At 37.2% G+C, this 17513-nt stretch overlaps 2 protein-coding genes and 1 non-coding gene across 13 annotated transcripts; 1 reads left to right on the forward strand and 2 right to left on the reverse strand.

Annotated features, from left to right (window-relative positions):
* Positions 1-218: 218 nt before the first annotated feature.
* LOC113707958 (inositol transporter 4) lies at positions 219-5838 on the reverse strand. 5 transcript variants are annotated; one of them, XM_027230367.2, is made up of 7 exons: positions 5679-5838; positions 2813-3045; positions 2463-2533; positions 2027-2362; positions 1782-1889; positions 1042-1653; positions 219-899 (listed from the first exon to the last, which is right to left on the reverse strand). In XM_027230367.2, exons 2-7 carry the CDS (start codon positions 2946-2948, stop codon positions 417-419), a joined length of 1746 nt encoding a protein of 581 aa, XP_027086168.1. In that variant the 5' UTR covers positions 2949-3045; positions 5679-5838; the 3' UTR covers positions 219-416. The 5 variants fall into 5 exon arrangements, with proteins under 5 accessions (XP_027086168.1, XP_071921304.1, XP_071921306.1 ...); XM_072065203.1 differs by lacking the exon at positions 5679-5838 and adding an exon at positions 4684-4817; XM_072065205.1 differs by lacking the exon at positions 5679-5838 and adding an exon at positions 3841-4542 and having other exon boundaries at positions 2813-2970.
* Positions 5839-7650: 1812 nt separating this feature from the next.
* On the reverse strand, positions 7651-7731 carry TRNAL-CAG (transfer RNA leucine (anticodon CAG)). Its single transcript has one exon. It is a non-coding gene; the product is annotated as a tRNA-Leu (tRNA).
* A 3792-nt stretch (positions 7732-11523) lies between these two features.
* Positions 11524-16952, forward strand: LOC113708580 (ras-related protein RABA5a). Of its 7 annotated transcripts, XM_072064424.1 has the most exons (6): positions 11524-11895; positions 12409-12577; positions 14075-14318; positions 14764-14802; positions 15054-15697; positions 16374-16952. In XM_072064424.1, the coding sequence occupies exons 5-6, from the start codon at positions 15358-15360 to the stop codon at positions 16652-16654; spliced, it is 621 nt and encodes a 206-aa protein (XP_071920525.1). In that variant the 5' UTR covers positions 11524-11895; positions 12409-12577; positions 14075-14318; positions 14764-14802; positions 15054-15357; the 3' UTR covers positions 16655-16952. The 7 variants fall into 7 exon arrangements, with proteins under 7 accessions (XP_071920525.1, XP_071920524.1, XP_027086870.1 ...); XM_027231069.2 differs by lacking the exons at positions 12409-12577; positions 14075-14318 and adding an exon at positions 13892-14045 and having other exon boundaries at positions 11526-11895; positions 16317-16952; XM_072064422.1 differs by lacking the exons at positions 12409-12577; positions 14075-14318 and adding an exon at positions 13892-14045 and having other exon boundaries at positions 11526-11891; positions 16317-16952.
* Positions 16953-17513: the final 561 nt, after the last annotated feature.

A 17513-nucleotide genomic window follows, 5' to 3' on the forward strand; every position in this document is an offset into this window, starting at 1 on the left:
ACTATTTACTGCACTTTTTATTTATTTTCAAGTTTTTGAATGCTATGATATTGTTGAATATTATTTTTTCTATTTTTGAATTATTATTCACTGAATTAGATGTTCAAATTTATATTATAAGAATACTTTACATTATAATGCGCTCATAGTAATATATTTAAAACAAATTATAATAGATTATACATTAAATATGTATTTTATATCGACATTTTTATAAATTGACTAAATAGTTTATTATTTTTCGACGATTCCCGTTCAACGAACGGGTCCAAAACTAGTTGATTAAATAAAACAAGCCCAAGCGCAGTTGGAAATTAAACTTAAAAAAAGTTGATCAACATTAAACTTAGGCAGGCAAGACCCTTTTTTTTTAAAAAAATTTATTTACGCAGCAGCTGCAGCACTGGTTTGGATGTTCACCTGCCACTGTCCTTTTCCTCTGCTTTTCCCTTGCAGCAGAACAAGGTTGGCTTGTAACCCTCTTGGAGCACGCTCTCAATCTCCTCCAATTGCAAACCTTTGGTTTCAGGTACGACGAAGAAAATGGCCACCAGTCCAAGAAAGGAGAATCCAGCAAACAAAAGGAAAGTGCCGGCAGACCCAAGTGCCTCTGTCAGCGTCAAGAATGTCTCGCTGACAATCAGATTAGCTACCCAGTTGGAGACTGCCGCAGTTCCACCGCCTAACCCTCTGTATCTCAATGGATATATCTCAGAGTTCACGATCCAAGGTGCAGTCCCCATCCCAGGAGCGTACGAAATGATGTACAATCCTAGGAGCAGGACGGTGAAAATTCCGAATTTGCTCGGACAGCCTTCGGTGAACCATACGCGATGATGTTCGCTGTGGCATTTAGCCTTCAGAGCATCGTCCACCACTAAGCATGCCCCAGGTTGATACTGATGAAAGAATCACATATTCAAACGAATCATCAATCAATTTACTGAAAAAAAAAATAATAATAATAAAAGTATCAATCACAGATTCGTGGAAACCTCGAAAGAACAGCGTTTAATAAGAGCATGTAAAATTAAAACTCACTTGGCTAGCTCCATTAGAACAAAAGGCACACTTAGGAGATGCGTTCAAGCATGTCATGCAATTCCAAGATGCAGGATTTGAGGCTTGGACGAAGCTGGGACAGGTAGAATTGACGCTAAAATTGAAGGATTCAGAGTGACTGACTCGTGGGGCATGAGAGGCAGCTTCAAAAAACATGACGGACAACACCACCAGACAAACTATGATCCCAAACATGGAGACTATCATCAATCTCCTCCTGCCATATCTGTCAACAAAAAGCATACTGATGATGGTACCCACAACATTAAGCCCAGAGGTAATCAGAGATAGTGCCAAAGCGGTCGAATTTGAAGCAAATCCCGCAAATTGTACTATGGTAGGACTATAGTACATAACGGTGTTGATACCAACAAACTGTTGAGCTACTTGGACGGTGATTCCGGCATACAGTCCCCTCCGGACCACTACATTACCCCAGGCCGCTTTAAGCTTCGCGAAAAAGTTTTCATTTACAGGCCCTTCCTGAGCTTTCTCAGCTTCGATGGAGGCTTTTAAGGCCTGGACTTCTTCCTCAACTTCCTCGGCAGGATAAATCTTCTCCAGAATCTTCCTAGCTTCGTCCGTTTTATTCTAATCAACAGAATTCAAGGTCGCCAACATCAAACTTTGATGAAAATTAACCGAGAATTGGTATTATTGAAACACCACACCACACCACAACAGAAAATTCGCAGTACTACCACTACATATGTATTTACCTCCATATAGAGCCATCTAGGAGACTCAGGAAGCCAAAGCATCAAAAGAAATTGGATCAGAGCCGGAAAACCTGCTACTCCAAGCATCCAACGCCACGTCCCAGGCGTCTAGGGCACATGAAATAAATACAAGTCAGAACTTCTTCACTCCTATTTTTTTTTTTTTCCTGTTTTAGAGGAAACTTGTACCGGTAGTATGTTATGTTTCAAGAACGTTGCTTTGGGGATTCAATCTTATCTTATACCTTGGTGAATGCATAGTTGATCACATAAGACAGAAAAGCTCCTCCGGTAATCAGCAAACCATTGGTACTAACTAACGCACCTCTAACTCTAGCAGGAGAAGCTTCCGAAATATAGAGAGGTGCTGTCATGGACGCCATTCCAACTCCCAATCCCACAAATATTCTCCCAATAATGATCATCCAGGGACCAGGAGCAGCAGCCATAAGTATGGCACCTGCAACGAACAGCATATCAGCTAAAAGAATTGATTTCTTCCGACCACACTTGTCATTGAGCCAACCACCAAATGCAGCACCAATCACAGCTCCTGCTACTGCCATGCTAACAATAGTTTCCTTCACGTGACAGAGAAAGTATCATAATAAACCATCTTGTCTGATATTAATTAACCAGTCGTTTCATCGTGCAAACAAAAGGCATTTGCAAGTAACTTACTCGCAGAAATGTGTTGTTTTTAACGGAATCAAAGTCATCCCGGATGTAGAGCAAGGCACCAGAAATAACACCTGCATCAAAACAACGATTTCAATAAACTTGAACAGAACGCGTACTACTATTTGATCAACTACTACTTTTGATAATTTGAAGCTCATGCACTGTTCTACATTCTGGCCCCTCCCCGGATGGATTGATTGACGAGCTAAAGCTGCAAAAGTAAGAGCTTGAATGCAAAGAAATATTTTTGCTTCATTGATGCATTCAGCAGCAGCAGCATTTCATCATTATCAGACCGTACAAATGATGAAGTGATCGTTCGAAATTAGTAAGGAGCGAGGTCTACTTACCAGTGTCATAGCCAAACAGAAGCCCTCCAATTCCAGCTGATAAGGCAAGGCGCATAATATAAGGCGTTCTCCATATCGTCCGCCAGAATTCCGTGAGCTCTGTTCTGCTCACAGCAGTAACACCCCCCTCCACCATCTTGATTCCAACTGGGTAGTAACTACAGCAAAAAAAAATCCAAATGGATAAAAAAATGGAAGAAAGTTTCGATAGATGCTTCCGAGATCAAGAAAACCTGCAGGGAAAACAGCATTTGAGAGTTAATCATTCTACTCAATAGAATCGTAACGTGACAGAGTGCAGAAATGATGACTGTAGTCCCTGGTCAATTGTACTCGTCATATTTCAACCATGTATAGGCACGATTCAGAAATGGCCAGACGAATCAAAGACTGCCAGCAATGTCACTGGATAGATAAGTGGAACTGAAAAGGTGGTCATGTGTTCCGTCGCTGTCTTTGAAATCTTTTACTTTGTGCCCAGATTCAATTAAGACATTTAGTCCAGGATGTCAATATAATTTAATTTGTTACAAGGATTCAGGCCTTCAGCTTTCATGGAAACTTAAATAAATGAACACAAGCCATGATTCCCATGAGACAACATCAAGAAAAAACTGCCCGAATGAACCCCATTTTTAATTCAGAAGGTTACGAACTCTTTAATTGGATCAGGTGCAACCTCGAAAATACCTTTCAATGTCAAACAACTTATATATTTGACTCGGAAGGAGAAAAGAGAGAAAAGAACGCGACAATATTGGGCTCATGATATCACAGTTGACGGATGACGGTGCAAATGTTGGACAAAGAAGAGACGGTGGAACGTGACTGCAAACGACTCGGACCTAACCAGCCCTCCACTTTTTTTTTTCTCCTCCAGTGGTCCAAAAGCATCAGGATTCAGGAAGGAAGGATTTTCCTTTGATTCTAATTAGGGAAATCCGGCAAAAAAAGAAAGATGAACGCCAAACAAAATCATATTTGCCACGAGAAAATCAGAAATAATTTCAGAACGCGAGAATAATTACCTTTTGCTTTTCCTTTTAAAAATAAAATATGAATAGAGCAGTTTTCTTAGCCGAAGGGTTCGTTATCAACTACAAAGAAAGCGCCCATGCACAGCTTCCTTCTGATCAGAAGGATACGCATCAATTGGACCAAAAAAAAAATGGGCCAGACAAAGTCCTCCTTCTTGTTGCACTCCCTCGATGTAGTTTTTTTATTATCTTTCCAGGCGGAGGCGGAGGCGGAGGAAGAGAATATGGCTGCTCTTTTTTTCTTTTCTTTTTTTTTAAGATAAGAGTTGGGATCTTCGATGGAGTAGTTTGGGAACGGGAGTTGGGAATACAAAGAGGAATGAGGCGGGCGTGTTGGATTTAAGGAAGGGGGATGGGGAAGTCTGATTAAATAAAACCCCTTCCAAATATTGCGGAAGCCAATCGGGCAACGCTGTAATTAGATGAGAAATTATTGGGAAGGAGGAGGAAGATGGGCACATAATACTTAACAACTTAAAGCTGGAATTAGACGAGAAAATACAGGGAAGGAGGAGGAAGATGGACACTTCAACAACTTAAAAACTTTCAATCTTTTTGTCCTGATTCTCTGTATCATTCTCTTCTCACAAATTATGAATGAATTCAACTTCTTCCGCACTTTTGACTACCTGCTGAATCGCAGATATAACATCCCAAAAAAAAAATCCCAAAAACATCGGCCGGGGACTAGATGAATCTTGCGTTTATCCAGCTACATGGACAAAACATCCCAAAAAAAAAAAAGGGACAAATGCATGAAGGACGCACGTCCCCCTCACATGTGAAAGTACGTGTTGTTGTACGAAACTACCACTACTCATGAACATTACGTACCTCAAAACTTTCTTCTCAACCTGTCCAAAAGACTTTCTGCTAAATTAGACTGTTGTATCTTTGTTGGTTTATTCTATAGGGTACTTATGGAATTTGACGGGACTGGAGAGCCGTGGAAAGTAGGAGGAAAATTGATATGGGCAATAATGTTCAAGATATTCCTGCATGTGACAGACTTACCATCTTGCGACCAAATTGTAGCCACGACAGAATAGATTCCATGAATGATGATTTCATTTTTATGGATAAGGTTAATTCGTACCAGAATCACAGTTAAGATTGCCTAAAAATCCAGTATGGAAAAGAAAGCAGCTAAGGCACGCTTCATCATCCAATCCTCCTTCCTATATTTGCCAGTTCTACAGCGACGCAAATTAATTGCGGATTAAAAACGGATAATTTTATGATCCGGTCAATGCAATTCTGTTGCCTATAATTGTGGTAATATATCGTGTAATAATTGCAATATATATAGTCGACAAAAATAGTAGGAGTAATTTTGTTTCCCCTCAAAAGAGTGGGGTAAAAAAGAAGTATAAAACTAATCCAAATGGTTGAAAAGGCAAAGAGAAATAAAATGGATTGCGCTAATAAATACCTAAAAAAAATAACATCATGTTACATAAATTCGCTGTTAAATGTAAGAATATGTCATGCGCCAACTCAAAAGGTATAAAAATTGGCAAATAAAAGATCAGTTATTCATGAAAAAGAAAGAAGTTTTAACGTGAAAAACAGCTTGATCTGGATTATAAATATACAGCGGCGGTGGGTGCGGTGGGTGGAAGATGGCAACAGATACTTGCTACGAAACGAAAAATGGCAGATAGATAGAGCTGAAACTCAAAAAAGTTTCGAATATTTTCTCAAACATAATGTCAAAATCATAAATGAATGCAGCTAGTTCTTGCATGAAGCCCTTATCCTTCCAGCATCCAAACAAACAAACAAAGCTCAATAAATCAAGGAGATAGATATGTTGTAGAAATGCTTGCCTTCAAGTTTAATGCGTCGACGACGGATAACTTGATTAATTCTAGTGCCTTTTTCTGTCTCTTAATTTCTTTCTTGGTTGCAGAACACAGCAGCTTGTGTTTTCAGTCGCTTAGTTGTATATATATGTAGGGGAGATAGCTTTATTTATACCGCAGAGCAGATGATTTCCCTACCCCTTTTCTCAGTTATCCGTTTTCAAACGATTTTTCATTTTATCTTCTTAGTTAGTCACAATCATCTGATGTATGTAGTGGTCCAATGGGGCTGACAGAGAGGGGCAGAAAGGACATGGTGATGGAGGGAGGTGATGTGAGGTAGGCAGCCATTGTTTTACTGGGGGGGGGGGGGGGTACAGTTGTACCTCCAAATATTAATATTGCGATGCTCATCTTAGAAGGTAGGTAGCATTTCCAGTTTCCACACTTGGTACAACCTTTCATCTTCCATCGTAATAGCCTTGTCTCATTTAAGAAGAGGTGGATCCACCGTGACATTTTCCCCCGCACCCTGCCTACACTCTTTGCCCAAATATGTAAATTTTTTGCACATAAATCTTGGTAGAATTTCTTTTGGTAAGGATTTGGAATTTTTTAAATCTTGTGGGAAATTATATTTCGCTTGCATCATAAACACATTTCCTAACCCATCTTTTTATATTCTCAATTATCTTTTTATCTCACATACATCACATCATAAAAAGTGATATAATAATTATTTCAAATAATATTTCAAATAATACTAGAATTTTTGCACAATGATCAGTTCTGGTTTTGGTAGGTCATTGAATAGGCTATCTATCTTTTCGCCACGTGGAGGGCTTTTCATGTTTATATATATATTTTTTGTTTTCTATTCTTTGTAACCATTAATTCTCATCTTTTTTTACTTCATTCGTAACATGGTTCCTTATTTATAATCAATGTCAACAAATTTATTAATGACCTACCTTATACAAATCTGTATTAATTCTACATTATTTGTTTTTTGTCAATCAACTCATATGTTTCCTTTTCTAATCATCTTCAATCACATGCTTTTATTCCTAATATTGGTTTGATTATTTATTGCTATTACTAAAATTTAAATACAGCACGCCACATTAATGTTCATGTGGATAGTTTTTCCCTAATTTAATTTTCATGTACATAAGTATATATGTATGTATGCATGCATGCATGCTTGCAAGTACATGAATCTTTTAAAGATGAAGGTTTAATTTTCACGTACATAAGTGTACATGTATGTATGCATGCATGCATGCTTGCAAGTACATGAATCTTTTAAAGAGGAAGGTTTAGTAAAAAACTATCCACATGAACATTAATGCAGCGTACTTTATTCAAATTTAGTAATAGCAATAAATAATCAAACCAATACTTAATATATATATATATATATATATATATATATATATACATATTAACTAGTTTCTTTCCTGTGCATTTGCACATGCACTTTTTTATATTCTATAATTTTTATTTTCTTGAACAAAAATTGTTATAAAAGAACTTAATATACTATTTTATAAAATTTAATATACTAATTATAAGACAAATATTAAATTTGATAGGGAGGTAGGAAGAAGGGGGATGGGGTGTTTTTGGCAGCAAAAAAAAAAAAAAAAGGTGTTTTGGTAATATTGAGAGGCTATTCTATTTACAATTAAAACACTTTCGATTTAAGGTGCATACTTTCAAATTTATTATCCCTAATCTCCATATGTTATCCCGCATTAATTGAACATTTCCAAATATTTATTTGTGAGAAGCAATTATTTTTGGGCCAATAGAAATCAGCAGCAGCATCCGTTCCACCACAAGGGCAGGTCATCTTTGTGACGGGGGTTGAGAAAAGTTTTGGACAATTGATGGTAGTTCAAGTATTGAAGCTGCCCGCTTGTTGCCGTTGGCCCAAGCTATGGGCTTGATTACTTAAATTAAAGGACCAATTCTGAAGGGGAAAAAAATTAGATGTCAAGAATGGGATTCGAACCCATGCCCTTTCGGACCAGTACCTGAAACTGGCGCCTTAGACCAACTCGGCCATCTTGACTTTTTGTAACGCTTTTCAAAAAATTGGAAAAACAAATTCGCTGTACAAACATCTAGATTCCGAGTCTGTGGCGAAATTATCCTCTTAATTAACATGGCTCAGAAGGAAGCATAAGTCAATTTGAGCTTCACCTAAATAGGTAAAAAATCAACCATTTTGATTGTTTGGGTATTACTAACATCAAAGAACATGTACTCGGTCTCAGGTACATACGCGACAGTTTCTCATACACTTGATTTGTCAAGAAAATCATTTATCGGGAACTGCCTTGAACAAAAAGAATAGAAGGGTAATAGTAGTGTAACTCCCAACTTAAGTAAATGAAGTTGAGTGGTGTTTAATTAATGTTCAAGTTTAACAAGGACGAAATAAAATTCATGCCGGCAACCTTTGCATTCAACTTTTCTCTTCTTAATTGAACGAGTAAGTAATTTCGACCATGCTTCATCGCAGCATTATAAACTGTTTTATAGGAACACAGATAAGATGATCATCGTGGGTCTTAAACGAATGTCTACATGTTACAATGGAATGATCGTGTGGCCGAAAAACTGGTTATGCGCCTACCTAATTGATAGACGTGGATTCATTCTGTCCAACTGTAGTTCACATCTATGCAGTTCTACCAGATGCAGCTGTTAATTTTTGGAGCCGCGCGCGAATGGACAACACAAACAAAAAAAAAAAAAACGAGAGAGTGCCTGGCAATCAATCGGGCAAACAAAAGTCAGGATGGAGCCTGGCCTAGTTGCAATCCTCCCTCCCTTCAATGCTTGATTTAGACAAGACTCGGGGGGGATGGGCATTTACACTTGGATTGCAGACAGCTAGTAAAGTCTTGCAACATCTGCTCACCGCCCGCCTGCAGGAGCCAGCAGAGTCGCTGAGATCATCAGCTTGTTTCGATTCTAGCACTGCACTTCACCTGGATACCAGTAGTATTGAACAGAACGAATCACTAGTGTTGGCTATTACATGTTGACTGAATCGGTCGACTCTTTACCCAAAAAAAAAAAAAAGTGCATGTTCAGTTCAAATCTCCACGTGAAAATTGTATTAGCAAATAACCTACCTATAAGTACTTCTATAAGCGATTTTAGTCCTCGTGAACAGAATGGAAATTTCAGAAACTTTTGTTTTTTTATCCAAAAAAGATAATAATGAACAAACTTAACTATCGGTACTCTTTAGTACTGCACAATAATGAACTATCGGTACTGTACTCGATGGACGTACTGCACAATAAAAGAAAAGGATATGCACTGAAGCTGTACGTAACAGGCAATATATGTCAACTTATATTTATAAATGTGTATCGGCGTTATGCGTATAGAGACTGGAGAGAAACGGATGGATGGATGAGGTCGATTGCGAAGCGACAACCTTGGTACTATTCAGTATTCAAGACAGAACCCACCAGCTAAGGTTGGTTGCACCAATCACCATGCATGCATCTACGAACCATATAGGCATGTAGATAGTACTAGTGACTCGTAGCCTGCTGTTGCGACCTGCTGGCCCCCGGGGGACCAATTCTTGAGACAATAATTGCTTGAAATTGCAAAAGCCGGCACTTAATTTGCTGCTAAATTGGTATCATCACTCCGTTGCAGAAGCTGTAATTAAGGAATTTGCCTCGCTAGTCCATAAAAAAGCATGACTCGTCACATTCTCCTTTCAATGTTTTTACCAGAAGCAAAAGCTTGCATGAACAGCAAAACTGGATGCCTCCATCTGACGCTGGTTCTTGCAGACTTTAAGTGATTGATCAAAATATGGTTCTGTGGGGTCGCAAACAACGTATCCAATTTGGCACAGACCCAAACTTTTGTCATACATAATCCCCCTACCATCAATTAAGCTGATGAGTCCTGGTTCAAACAAATTATACTAGTATAGAATGAGCAACAATCATACAAAGCACGTGATGCGGGTTTATTGCCCCTCGGCGCAGATCGGCTGGCTATGGGATAGCCGCATTAGGCCCAGGTCGTGTGGTTGATTCTGGTTCTCCTACCGTCTCGTGTATTCATGGGGGCGAGATGCACGGGCGCAGGAAAATTAGTCTGGCAAAAGTTGAGATACTCCTTATGTTGACAAAAAAAAAAAAAAAAAAAAAAGTGATGCAGGTATATTGTAGCATATGAATTTATCTTGTTTGATAACATCATCTTTTGATTTTTCTTTTACCTATAAATCTCATACTTGACGTGCGTAATTTGTCTTTAGCAGAGTAAAATTTAAGCCTCGTACTCACTGAAAGAATACTCGACGTGCGTAATTTGTCCGAAAGAATTCTTATATCAAAATTTTGATGATACTATTTCATTGATCATATTGTCTATGGGTCCTGAAATAAGTTTGTAAACTTTTAAATGAATATTTCAATACCTATACACTTTTTTTTTTAGTGTAAGTGTAAGTGGAAGGTCTCGAATTTAAAATCTCTTACTTGCACTTCTCCTTTCCACAGCACCTAACCCATTCTTCCCCCTCTCAATACTTATACACTTTGAAAAAATGCTAAAAACATCATGCAAATATACTTAATTTTGTAATGTCCACCTACAAGGAAATATAGGCAACCAATATATTATGCAAGTTGTTAATAAAAATATAAGAATTAATCTTCTATACATTAACGATATATACACTTTTTCATGATTAGGTACATAATATATAATCAAATTTGAAACCAAAATTTTGTATATGTGTCATACATCCAACATCGATAGTGTATATACATTGTCAGTGTATATAAGATTAACTCAAAATATAAAGGTTGCATGTTATTCCTTATAAGACGCAGGAAAATGATGAGTGTGTCTGGATAGTTATATTTTAGGGAAAAAAATTTTATTCCACTATAAACATATTTTTCAGACACTTTTCAATTTTTTCAATCATTTGTTTAACTTACATACATTAAAATAGAAGAAATGCTATTATTTTTTAAAAATAAATTCAAAATATTCTTCGATAATTGAATGATAAATTCTTTTATTTCGACTGATCCTGTTGACTAACCGTCACACCTTACTATCCAATTCATTCTTTCCTTGAAAAAGTATGCGTGCAAATGAATCTAATCAAATTCAACACTCTAATGTTTAAAACTTATTTGATTATTTTAATGAGTTATTTTATTTAACCTTGGCTCGTTTATTGAAGTTGAATGGATTTTTTATTTAGTTTGAATTTAACTTCACTAGTTGGCGAACCAAAGTCAAACGAACTCTTACGAAATTGAGCTCAAATTCGAGCACGGAATCATTTGGTTATCTTTCGGCCATATTGATGAGGCATTAACTTAATTATTTATTTGTCGAAGAGCGTAACGGATTCTCTGTACCATACCCTGTCTCACATCCTATTCTCCCCTTCTAAACTTGCCAAGTGTTCTTTTATAAATCAAATCCTGAAACAACCCAACTCGAACCATGTGTAATTAATTAACCGATTAATCGAGCTGAGAAACTTAGTCACTATAATCAAAATCGATTAAAATAAAAATCCAAAAAACAAAATTAAAGATTAAACAAGGCACAAAAAAAAAACCCCCACAAGGCCATGAAATCAGAATCCCACAAGATTTCACTCCTCCTCAAAAGCTTCCGTCAGATATCACTCATCAGCTCAAATGCCTGGTGGCATCAGAGAGTGGGCGACTTAACCTGTTGAGGTTGTCGTTTGATGGACACGAAAGACTCGAATGAGAAAACAAAAGATTAGGCCCAATATGAGGCCCAGTTGAAGCAACCGTCGAAAATCGATGTATTCGACTGGATTTGACGAGTGACTAAATCTGGCTTTGTCGTTATCTCTCTCTCTCTCTCTCCGCTTCCTATTCTGGTTTCTCTTCCCCACTTCTTTATTAATCTCCCCTCATTGAATCTTGAAACTTAGAAACCTAACCCTATTCTCTCTCCATTGTGCACAAACTCAGAACCGTCCTAAAACCATTCCTTCTTTCCCCATCTTCTTCACGATTTTGAGCCTTTTATAACAGCCCATGTTCAGAAGATCATTCCATTACCAGAAACTTTGGTTTCTTTTGATCTGCATTGGACGCGAACGGTTCTGATTTGATCACAGACAAAGACTCGTGATAAAAGAGAGAGAAGATATACAGGGGAAGGTTTCTTTCAATCTCTAAAGGAGTGGGTATTTCCTTAAAACCATTTCATTATTTCTTCCTTTCCTATTTGATATCCTTTTTTTTCCCTTTATTATCATAAGTTTTACCTCATTTTCTTGATTTTTTTTTTCTTTAGTCCAAGTGGCTTGTTTTATTCCGATTTCTAGGTTCGAATTAGTAATGCAAAATTTAAATTTTTACGGGTTTTTCCCCTTTGTTGCTTGTCATTGAGGGCAATGTTATTTGTTAGTTTACTGTGTTTTTTGATGATTCTAGTCAAATTCCACGAAAACGGTTCAGTAATTTTTTGAGATATTCTGGGCACGGTTATACCAGTAGCACATTATAAACGTGTGCTAGAAACAGTATAGACTATGGTCAGTGAACTGTTAGTTTTACTTTTTAATCGTTTGATGTCTTGTTTGAGTTGTACCTTGATGGAAATAATATCCTTTTATAACTTCGTTATCATTCTGGCCGGGCTATTATGAATTATGTACTTGCATCAACTTTATTCCAGTGTCCTTTGTTTGCTGTAGGTATGTATTCAGCAGATTCTTTTTGTCGATGTTTCTTATGATATAGCGTCCTGGAAATGTACTATGGAGCGTTGATTGAGTGTTTATTTGCGGGTCCCAGTTGTGGAATTATGCTTTTCCCAATCTCATGATTTGAGGGTTAAAGATGGGGCTGTGGTGACTGTTTCATGTGAGATTGACTCCTCTGGAGTCAATAATTGAAGAGGACTGAAAATTCATTAGTTGGTAGAAGTATCAATAAATTGACTTTATTTTGATTTCAGTTAATTCTGCATTTGATTGACAGATAAAAAATGAATTTTTTCCCTAAATTTGTAATGCTTTGTCATGATATCTGTTGAGGTTATTGCTTCAATTACTTTCTGCTATCCATACCAAAATTTACATGCTAAAAAATAGCTTTTAATATGTTTAGAAATTAGAATAATACAACTTCAACTCATTACATTGAAATCGATTTTTTTTTGGTAGTCATGTTGTCATTTATTGATATACCTATTGTATGTGAAAAAAGTAAAAGAGTACTTTAAATTGGCATCCAAATATGTTTTGTACACTGTCCATAAGATGGAGTACGCTTCTGCTATTCTCTTTATGAAGGGTTTATCTTTAAATTTGTGGGTATTAGAGAAGTGTATTTTTGGACATAACATGAACTTGGTACATGAGAATTTATAGAATAATTGTACTGGTAGATTGGAGCTTGAGTCTAGTAAATTTGAAGTTGTGGTGAAACGTTTCGATACCTCTTGATCTGAGTGTTTTGATGATTTCTAAATAACTTTTTATCAGATATACAAGCCAATGCAAATTTTGTGTCTTTTTCTTGCTAGAATTGGAATCCTTAGACCCTATGGGTTTGGTTGGGTGGAAATGACAAAATAGAGCCATGGGAAACTGGGCTATTTACCATCTCCCAGTAAAATTTGTCAAAAGCATGTATAACCAGAAATATGTTCATTTTGTTGGTTCAGTTTGGAAATTGCGGTTGGTGATATTCAAGCTTGATGAAATCTATGGGTGAATTAACTGAATTGGAGAACAATATTGGGGATAGTAAAATTGGAATAAAACAGGATATCTTCTTGCCCCTTCATTTCTTTTCCTTTGTGTGCGTGTGTATTCTGGGTGGGGTGGAGGGGAAGGGTGGGTTGATTTCTGGACAAGATGAGTTAAGAATCGTGCAAGGAACATTGTGATCCTTAGTGAATGAGAAATTTCGGTTTATTGGGGATTACTAAGCAGCTGATTACTTCATCCACTCTTCCCCTTATGAATTTATTGGAATATTGCCCAAGTCCCTTATTTGTCTGGGAAGTACACAAGGATACGGGTGATTATGTAGGAATTGTCATCCGTTCATAATGCAAATGCACTTTTGGCTGGCAGGATGAAGCTAAGAGTAGGATTTATTACTGCATTACATTTGTTATTTGTTCCCTGCTCTGGCATGTTATAACATTTGGTTTTGTTGGCATTCTAGAGACATGGGGTGATACATTCGTCATGGAGATTCTTTACTTGTTTTTATATCTCGGGAAGTATTCTGGACATTACCTCTTTGAAAGCTGTGCATTGATTGTCGGCTTTTATGCTTGTCAATTGAAGTGTCTGAGCATGTCTAATGGTTATGTCAGGTATTCTAAATGTTGTGATGTTTTCTTAGATCGTGGTTGGCAATCTATTGGCTAGTTGACTGAAGATAGAAAACCCCAGTGACTGAACTTCTGTCATGAAAGAATTCTGGATTGTGTTACACTCTTGTGCTTCTAGTAGATATTTGAATTAGTTATGGTATGAGTAATTCGGTGCTCAATGGGTGTTTGTGGTGCATCTCATTGAAGGAACTATGCTTTCCGTGAGTGTCATAGAGATATCAGATTTCTGGAATTTCTACAGACCTCAATTAGGTACACTTGATACATATTAGTTTTAAAATTAATGTTCTTTAAGATTTGTGACTATGGAAGGTTAAAGTTAGAGATGCAGCAGGCATGTAGAGTTCTTTATGTTCGGCCTGTAGGACTTGATACAAAGATTCATGCTAGATACAACTGGGTTTTTGTTCTCTGTATGTGTATCTGAAGTTCTGAACTGTAGAGTTTATGCAGGTACTTTTGTCATAAAATCTGTAACTTCTCAAAAGATTTTGAAAATTAGTCCTCGAAAGGAACTTTTTCTTATCCTTCCTTTCAATTTTCAACCTTCTTCCCCTCGAGAAGAAAACAGGAGTGAAAATGAAATTTCAGGTGTTTTAGGAATTATATTTGTTGTACTAATTTAATATTGATTTGTCTTGTACATGGATGATTCATTTGATAGAACGTTGCATAATGCTTTGTCCACTTTTTGTAGGTGGATTCCAAACTGAGCAGCCCAGGAGGGGATGTGGAGGTAAGCTAATGTTCCATTGTTAAATTTGAAAACTTAATGGTTTGGCTTCTAAAGTTAGCTTCAATGCATGTGAAGAAAATCTTGGCTTAAAAAATATGCTTACATTTTCGTTAATGGACAATCCCTTGTTTTTTGTTTTTCTTCTTTTGTTTTGTGATTAAGGTGCTGAAAATTTATTTGAAATAGTCGTAGCATTAAACATGGATGATTTCTTGAACGTTTTGATTGCCAATACTTTCTTGACATTGCAGGTACATGCCAGCTGTAGCACAGGGTTGCTATTTATATAAAACTCAGTAGCAGAGTTGGGGAATTGGCTTGAGTGGGAGTGTTTAGTCTTATTCTTGGTTGTCACTCCATCTGAGATTCCTTGCTGCCTGCAAGTGATATCTTTTGTCCTTGAAATGCCTGCCTTTCCTTCCAAGTTTCCTTTCAGGGCCCTGTTTCCACATCTGGAAATAAGCTAGGTTTTAAATTCTCTTGGAATTTAGTCTGAATATTACTCTATAAATCAGTAACAATGGCTGTCTAGTGCAACAGCGCAAGGGGCTTAAGATGGCTTTCTATTCTGCGGAGGAACAAACAGAGGATTACCTTTTCAAGATTGTCTTAGTTGGTGATTCAGCTGTTGGAAAATCAAACTTGCTTGCTAGATTTGCCAGAGATGAATTTTATCCAAACTCAAAATCAACAATAGGAGTAGAATTCCAGACACAGAAGGTTGAAATTAATGGGAAGGAAGTCAAAGCTCAGATATGGGATACAGCTGGTCAGGAGCGTTTTAGGGCTGTTACATCTGCATATTACAGAGGTGCAGTGGGAGCTCTTCTTGTGTATGACATCAGTAGGCGACAGACATTTGATAGCATTGGCAGATGGCTTAATGAACTTCACAGTAAGCAATACCAGAACTAGTATATAGATAATTACGGTGTATAGTATTCTGATTTGCAGGAGTCGTGCAAAGCATTAGGCAACCATCTGATTTGACATATGCAAATATGAAGGTTATCAACTTCCCAGGATTGGGATATCTGTTGCCTTGACAAAAAGCTTCTTTTGTCCTTGTTCCCTATTCATTGGACTGCAGACTGTTGTTTTCAGTGACTTTTGGCTGGTATTCCATTTTAATATTTCAGAGAAAGAGTGAGGATCTTTAGGTTGTCTGTTGGTAGTATTAGATCTGCCATGAAAATTGTAGCTACGGTTGATGTTCCTATTATATTGCTCTAGTTGGTATCTTGTGTGGAGTATTGCAATTTCTTTAATCTGAAGTCATGAATTTGATTTCTTTCAGGTGGAATGATTTTCTGCTTATGTATAAAATCTTAAAACCTATTGACAGTGCATAAAACTGGCTTTTACCAGTCTGCATGATGCTTATGTGCTGATTTAGTTATACAGTGTGAAATGTTTGTTGAATGTTCTTGATGCAGCTTGTTTGTAATTAGTGCTGAGCAATTTTCTCCCTAGTTGGTCCGAAGGTTTAATTTGAGTCTTAACCTATTGAACAGCGCACTCTGACATGAATGTTGTTACAATACTTGTTGGGAACAAATCTGATCTCAAAGATGCCAGGGAGGTCAGCACTGCTGAAGGCAAAGCCTTGGCCGAGGCACAGGGCCTTTTTTTCATCGAAACTTCAGCTTTGGATTCATCTAATGTAGCTGCTGCTTTTCAGACGGTGGTTAAAGAGATATACAACATCTTGAGCCGAAAGGTTATTCAATCTCAAGAGCTCAAGCAAAAGGATCCTAGCTCGATTGGAAATGGAAAGACTGTGGTTCTACAGGCAGATGGGAACCAAGATGCAGATGAGCAAAGTAAAAAAGGTCGGTGCTGTTCATCGTGAAGTTGGGCATTGTAAAGACATTCTTCTCTCTGTGATCTGAATGTCTCAAATCCCTTTTGGCAAATTCTGTTGTAGTTCGCTTTCCTGATTGTGAACCAATTCCTTGTTAGTGTTGAAACAGCAGGGAAAGTGTCTTTTGATACCGTTCAGGGGCTATAGGTGAAACTGTACCACAAGAGTGTAAATGACCTGTGAGAGGTTACAAGATTTTGTTTTTGTTCTCCGATTTTTTTGCCTGCTGTCCGGTTTGTTTGAATTTGTATGGTTATATGTATCCTTGTAAAGTATGTTAATTTCATGGATCCTCTCCATGTCATATTCGTTTATAATAGAATCTAGTTATACGTAGCAAATCCCAGCTCTACGGCTCGATAATATCTACTCTACGAAAACGAAACCAACCAACCAACGAATCCTAGCCATGGGGAGTCCTATTCTTGATGGTCAGCTAGTGGAGGGATGGAAGAGCTATATTATAGGAGATCGAATCCTAGCCATGGGGAGTCCTATTCTTGACGGTTAGCAAGGGCGCGGAAAGACATTATTGAGTTTGTTTGGATAAGAGTTTATTTGGATGATTTATTTGAGATATTTACTGTAGCACTTTTTGTGATGTGATGTATGTGAGATAAAAAGGTGATTAGGAAGATAAAAAGGTGATTGGGATTTGTGAAAACAAATTTTGTAAACCAAATTTGGCTTGTCCAAACAAAATCATTGGTTTGTTTGGATTGCTTCATATTTTCCCAATTTTATTTGCTTACATCATCTTTACAATTTCCAATACACCTTTTTATCTTCCCAATATCTTTTTATCTCACATACATCACATCACAAAAAGTGCTACAGTAAAAATATC

The sequence above is a fragment of the Coffea arabica genome, chromosome 9c (assembly GCF_036785885.1).
Source record: "Coffea arabica cultivar ET-39 chromosome 9c, Coffea Arabica ET-39 HiFi, whole genome shotgun sequence".
NCBI lineage: Eukaryota > Viridiplantae > Streptophyta > Magnoliopsida > Gentianales > Rubiaceae > Coffea > Coffea arabica.

Bases quoted from the DNA above. Each gene is read 5' to 3' on its own strand.
- LOC113707958 (XM_027230367.2), bottom strand. From the start codon at position 2,948: ATGGTGGAGGGGGGTGTTACTGCTGTGAGCAGAACAGAGCTCACGGAA. The intron at 1,890-2,026 runs GTATAAGATAAG...CATGTGCCCTAG, and splicing joins TCAACTATGCATTCACCAAG to ACGCCTGGGACGTGGCGTTG. The intron at 1,654-1,781 runs GTAAATACATAT...TCTGTTGATTAG, and splicing joins CTAGATGGCTCTATATGGAG to AATAAAACGGACGAAGCTAG.
- LOC113708580 (XM_027231069.2), top strand. From the start codon at position 15,358: ATGGCTTTCTATTCTGCGGAGGAACAAACAGAGGATTACCTTTTCAAG. The intron at 15,698-16,316 runs GTAAGCAATACC...CCTATTGAACAG, and splicing joins ATGGCTTAATGAACTTCACA to CGCACTCTGACATGAATGTT.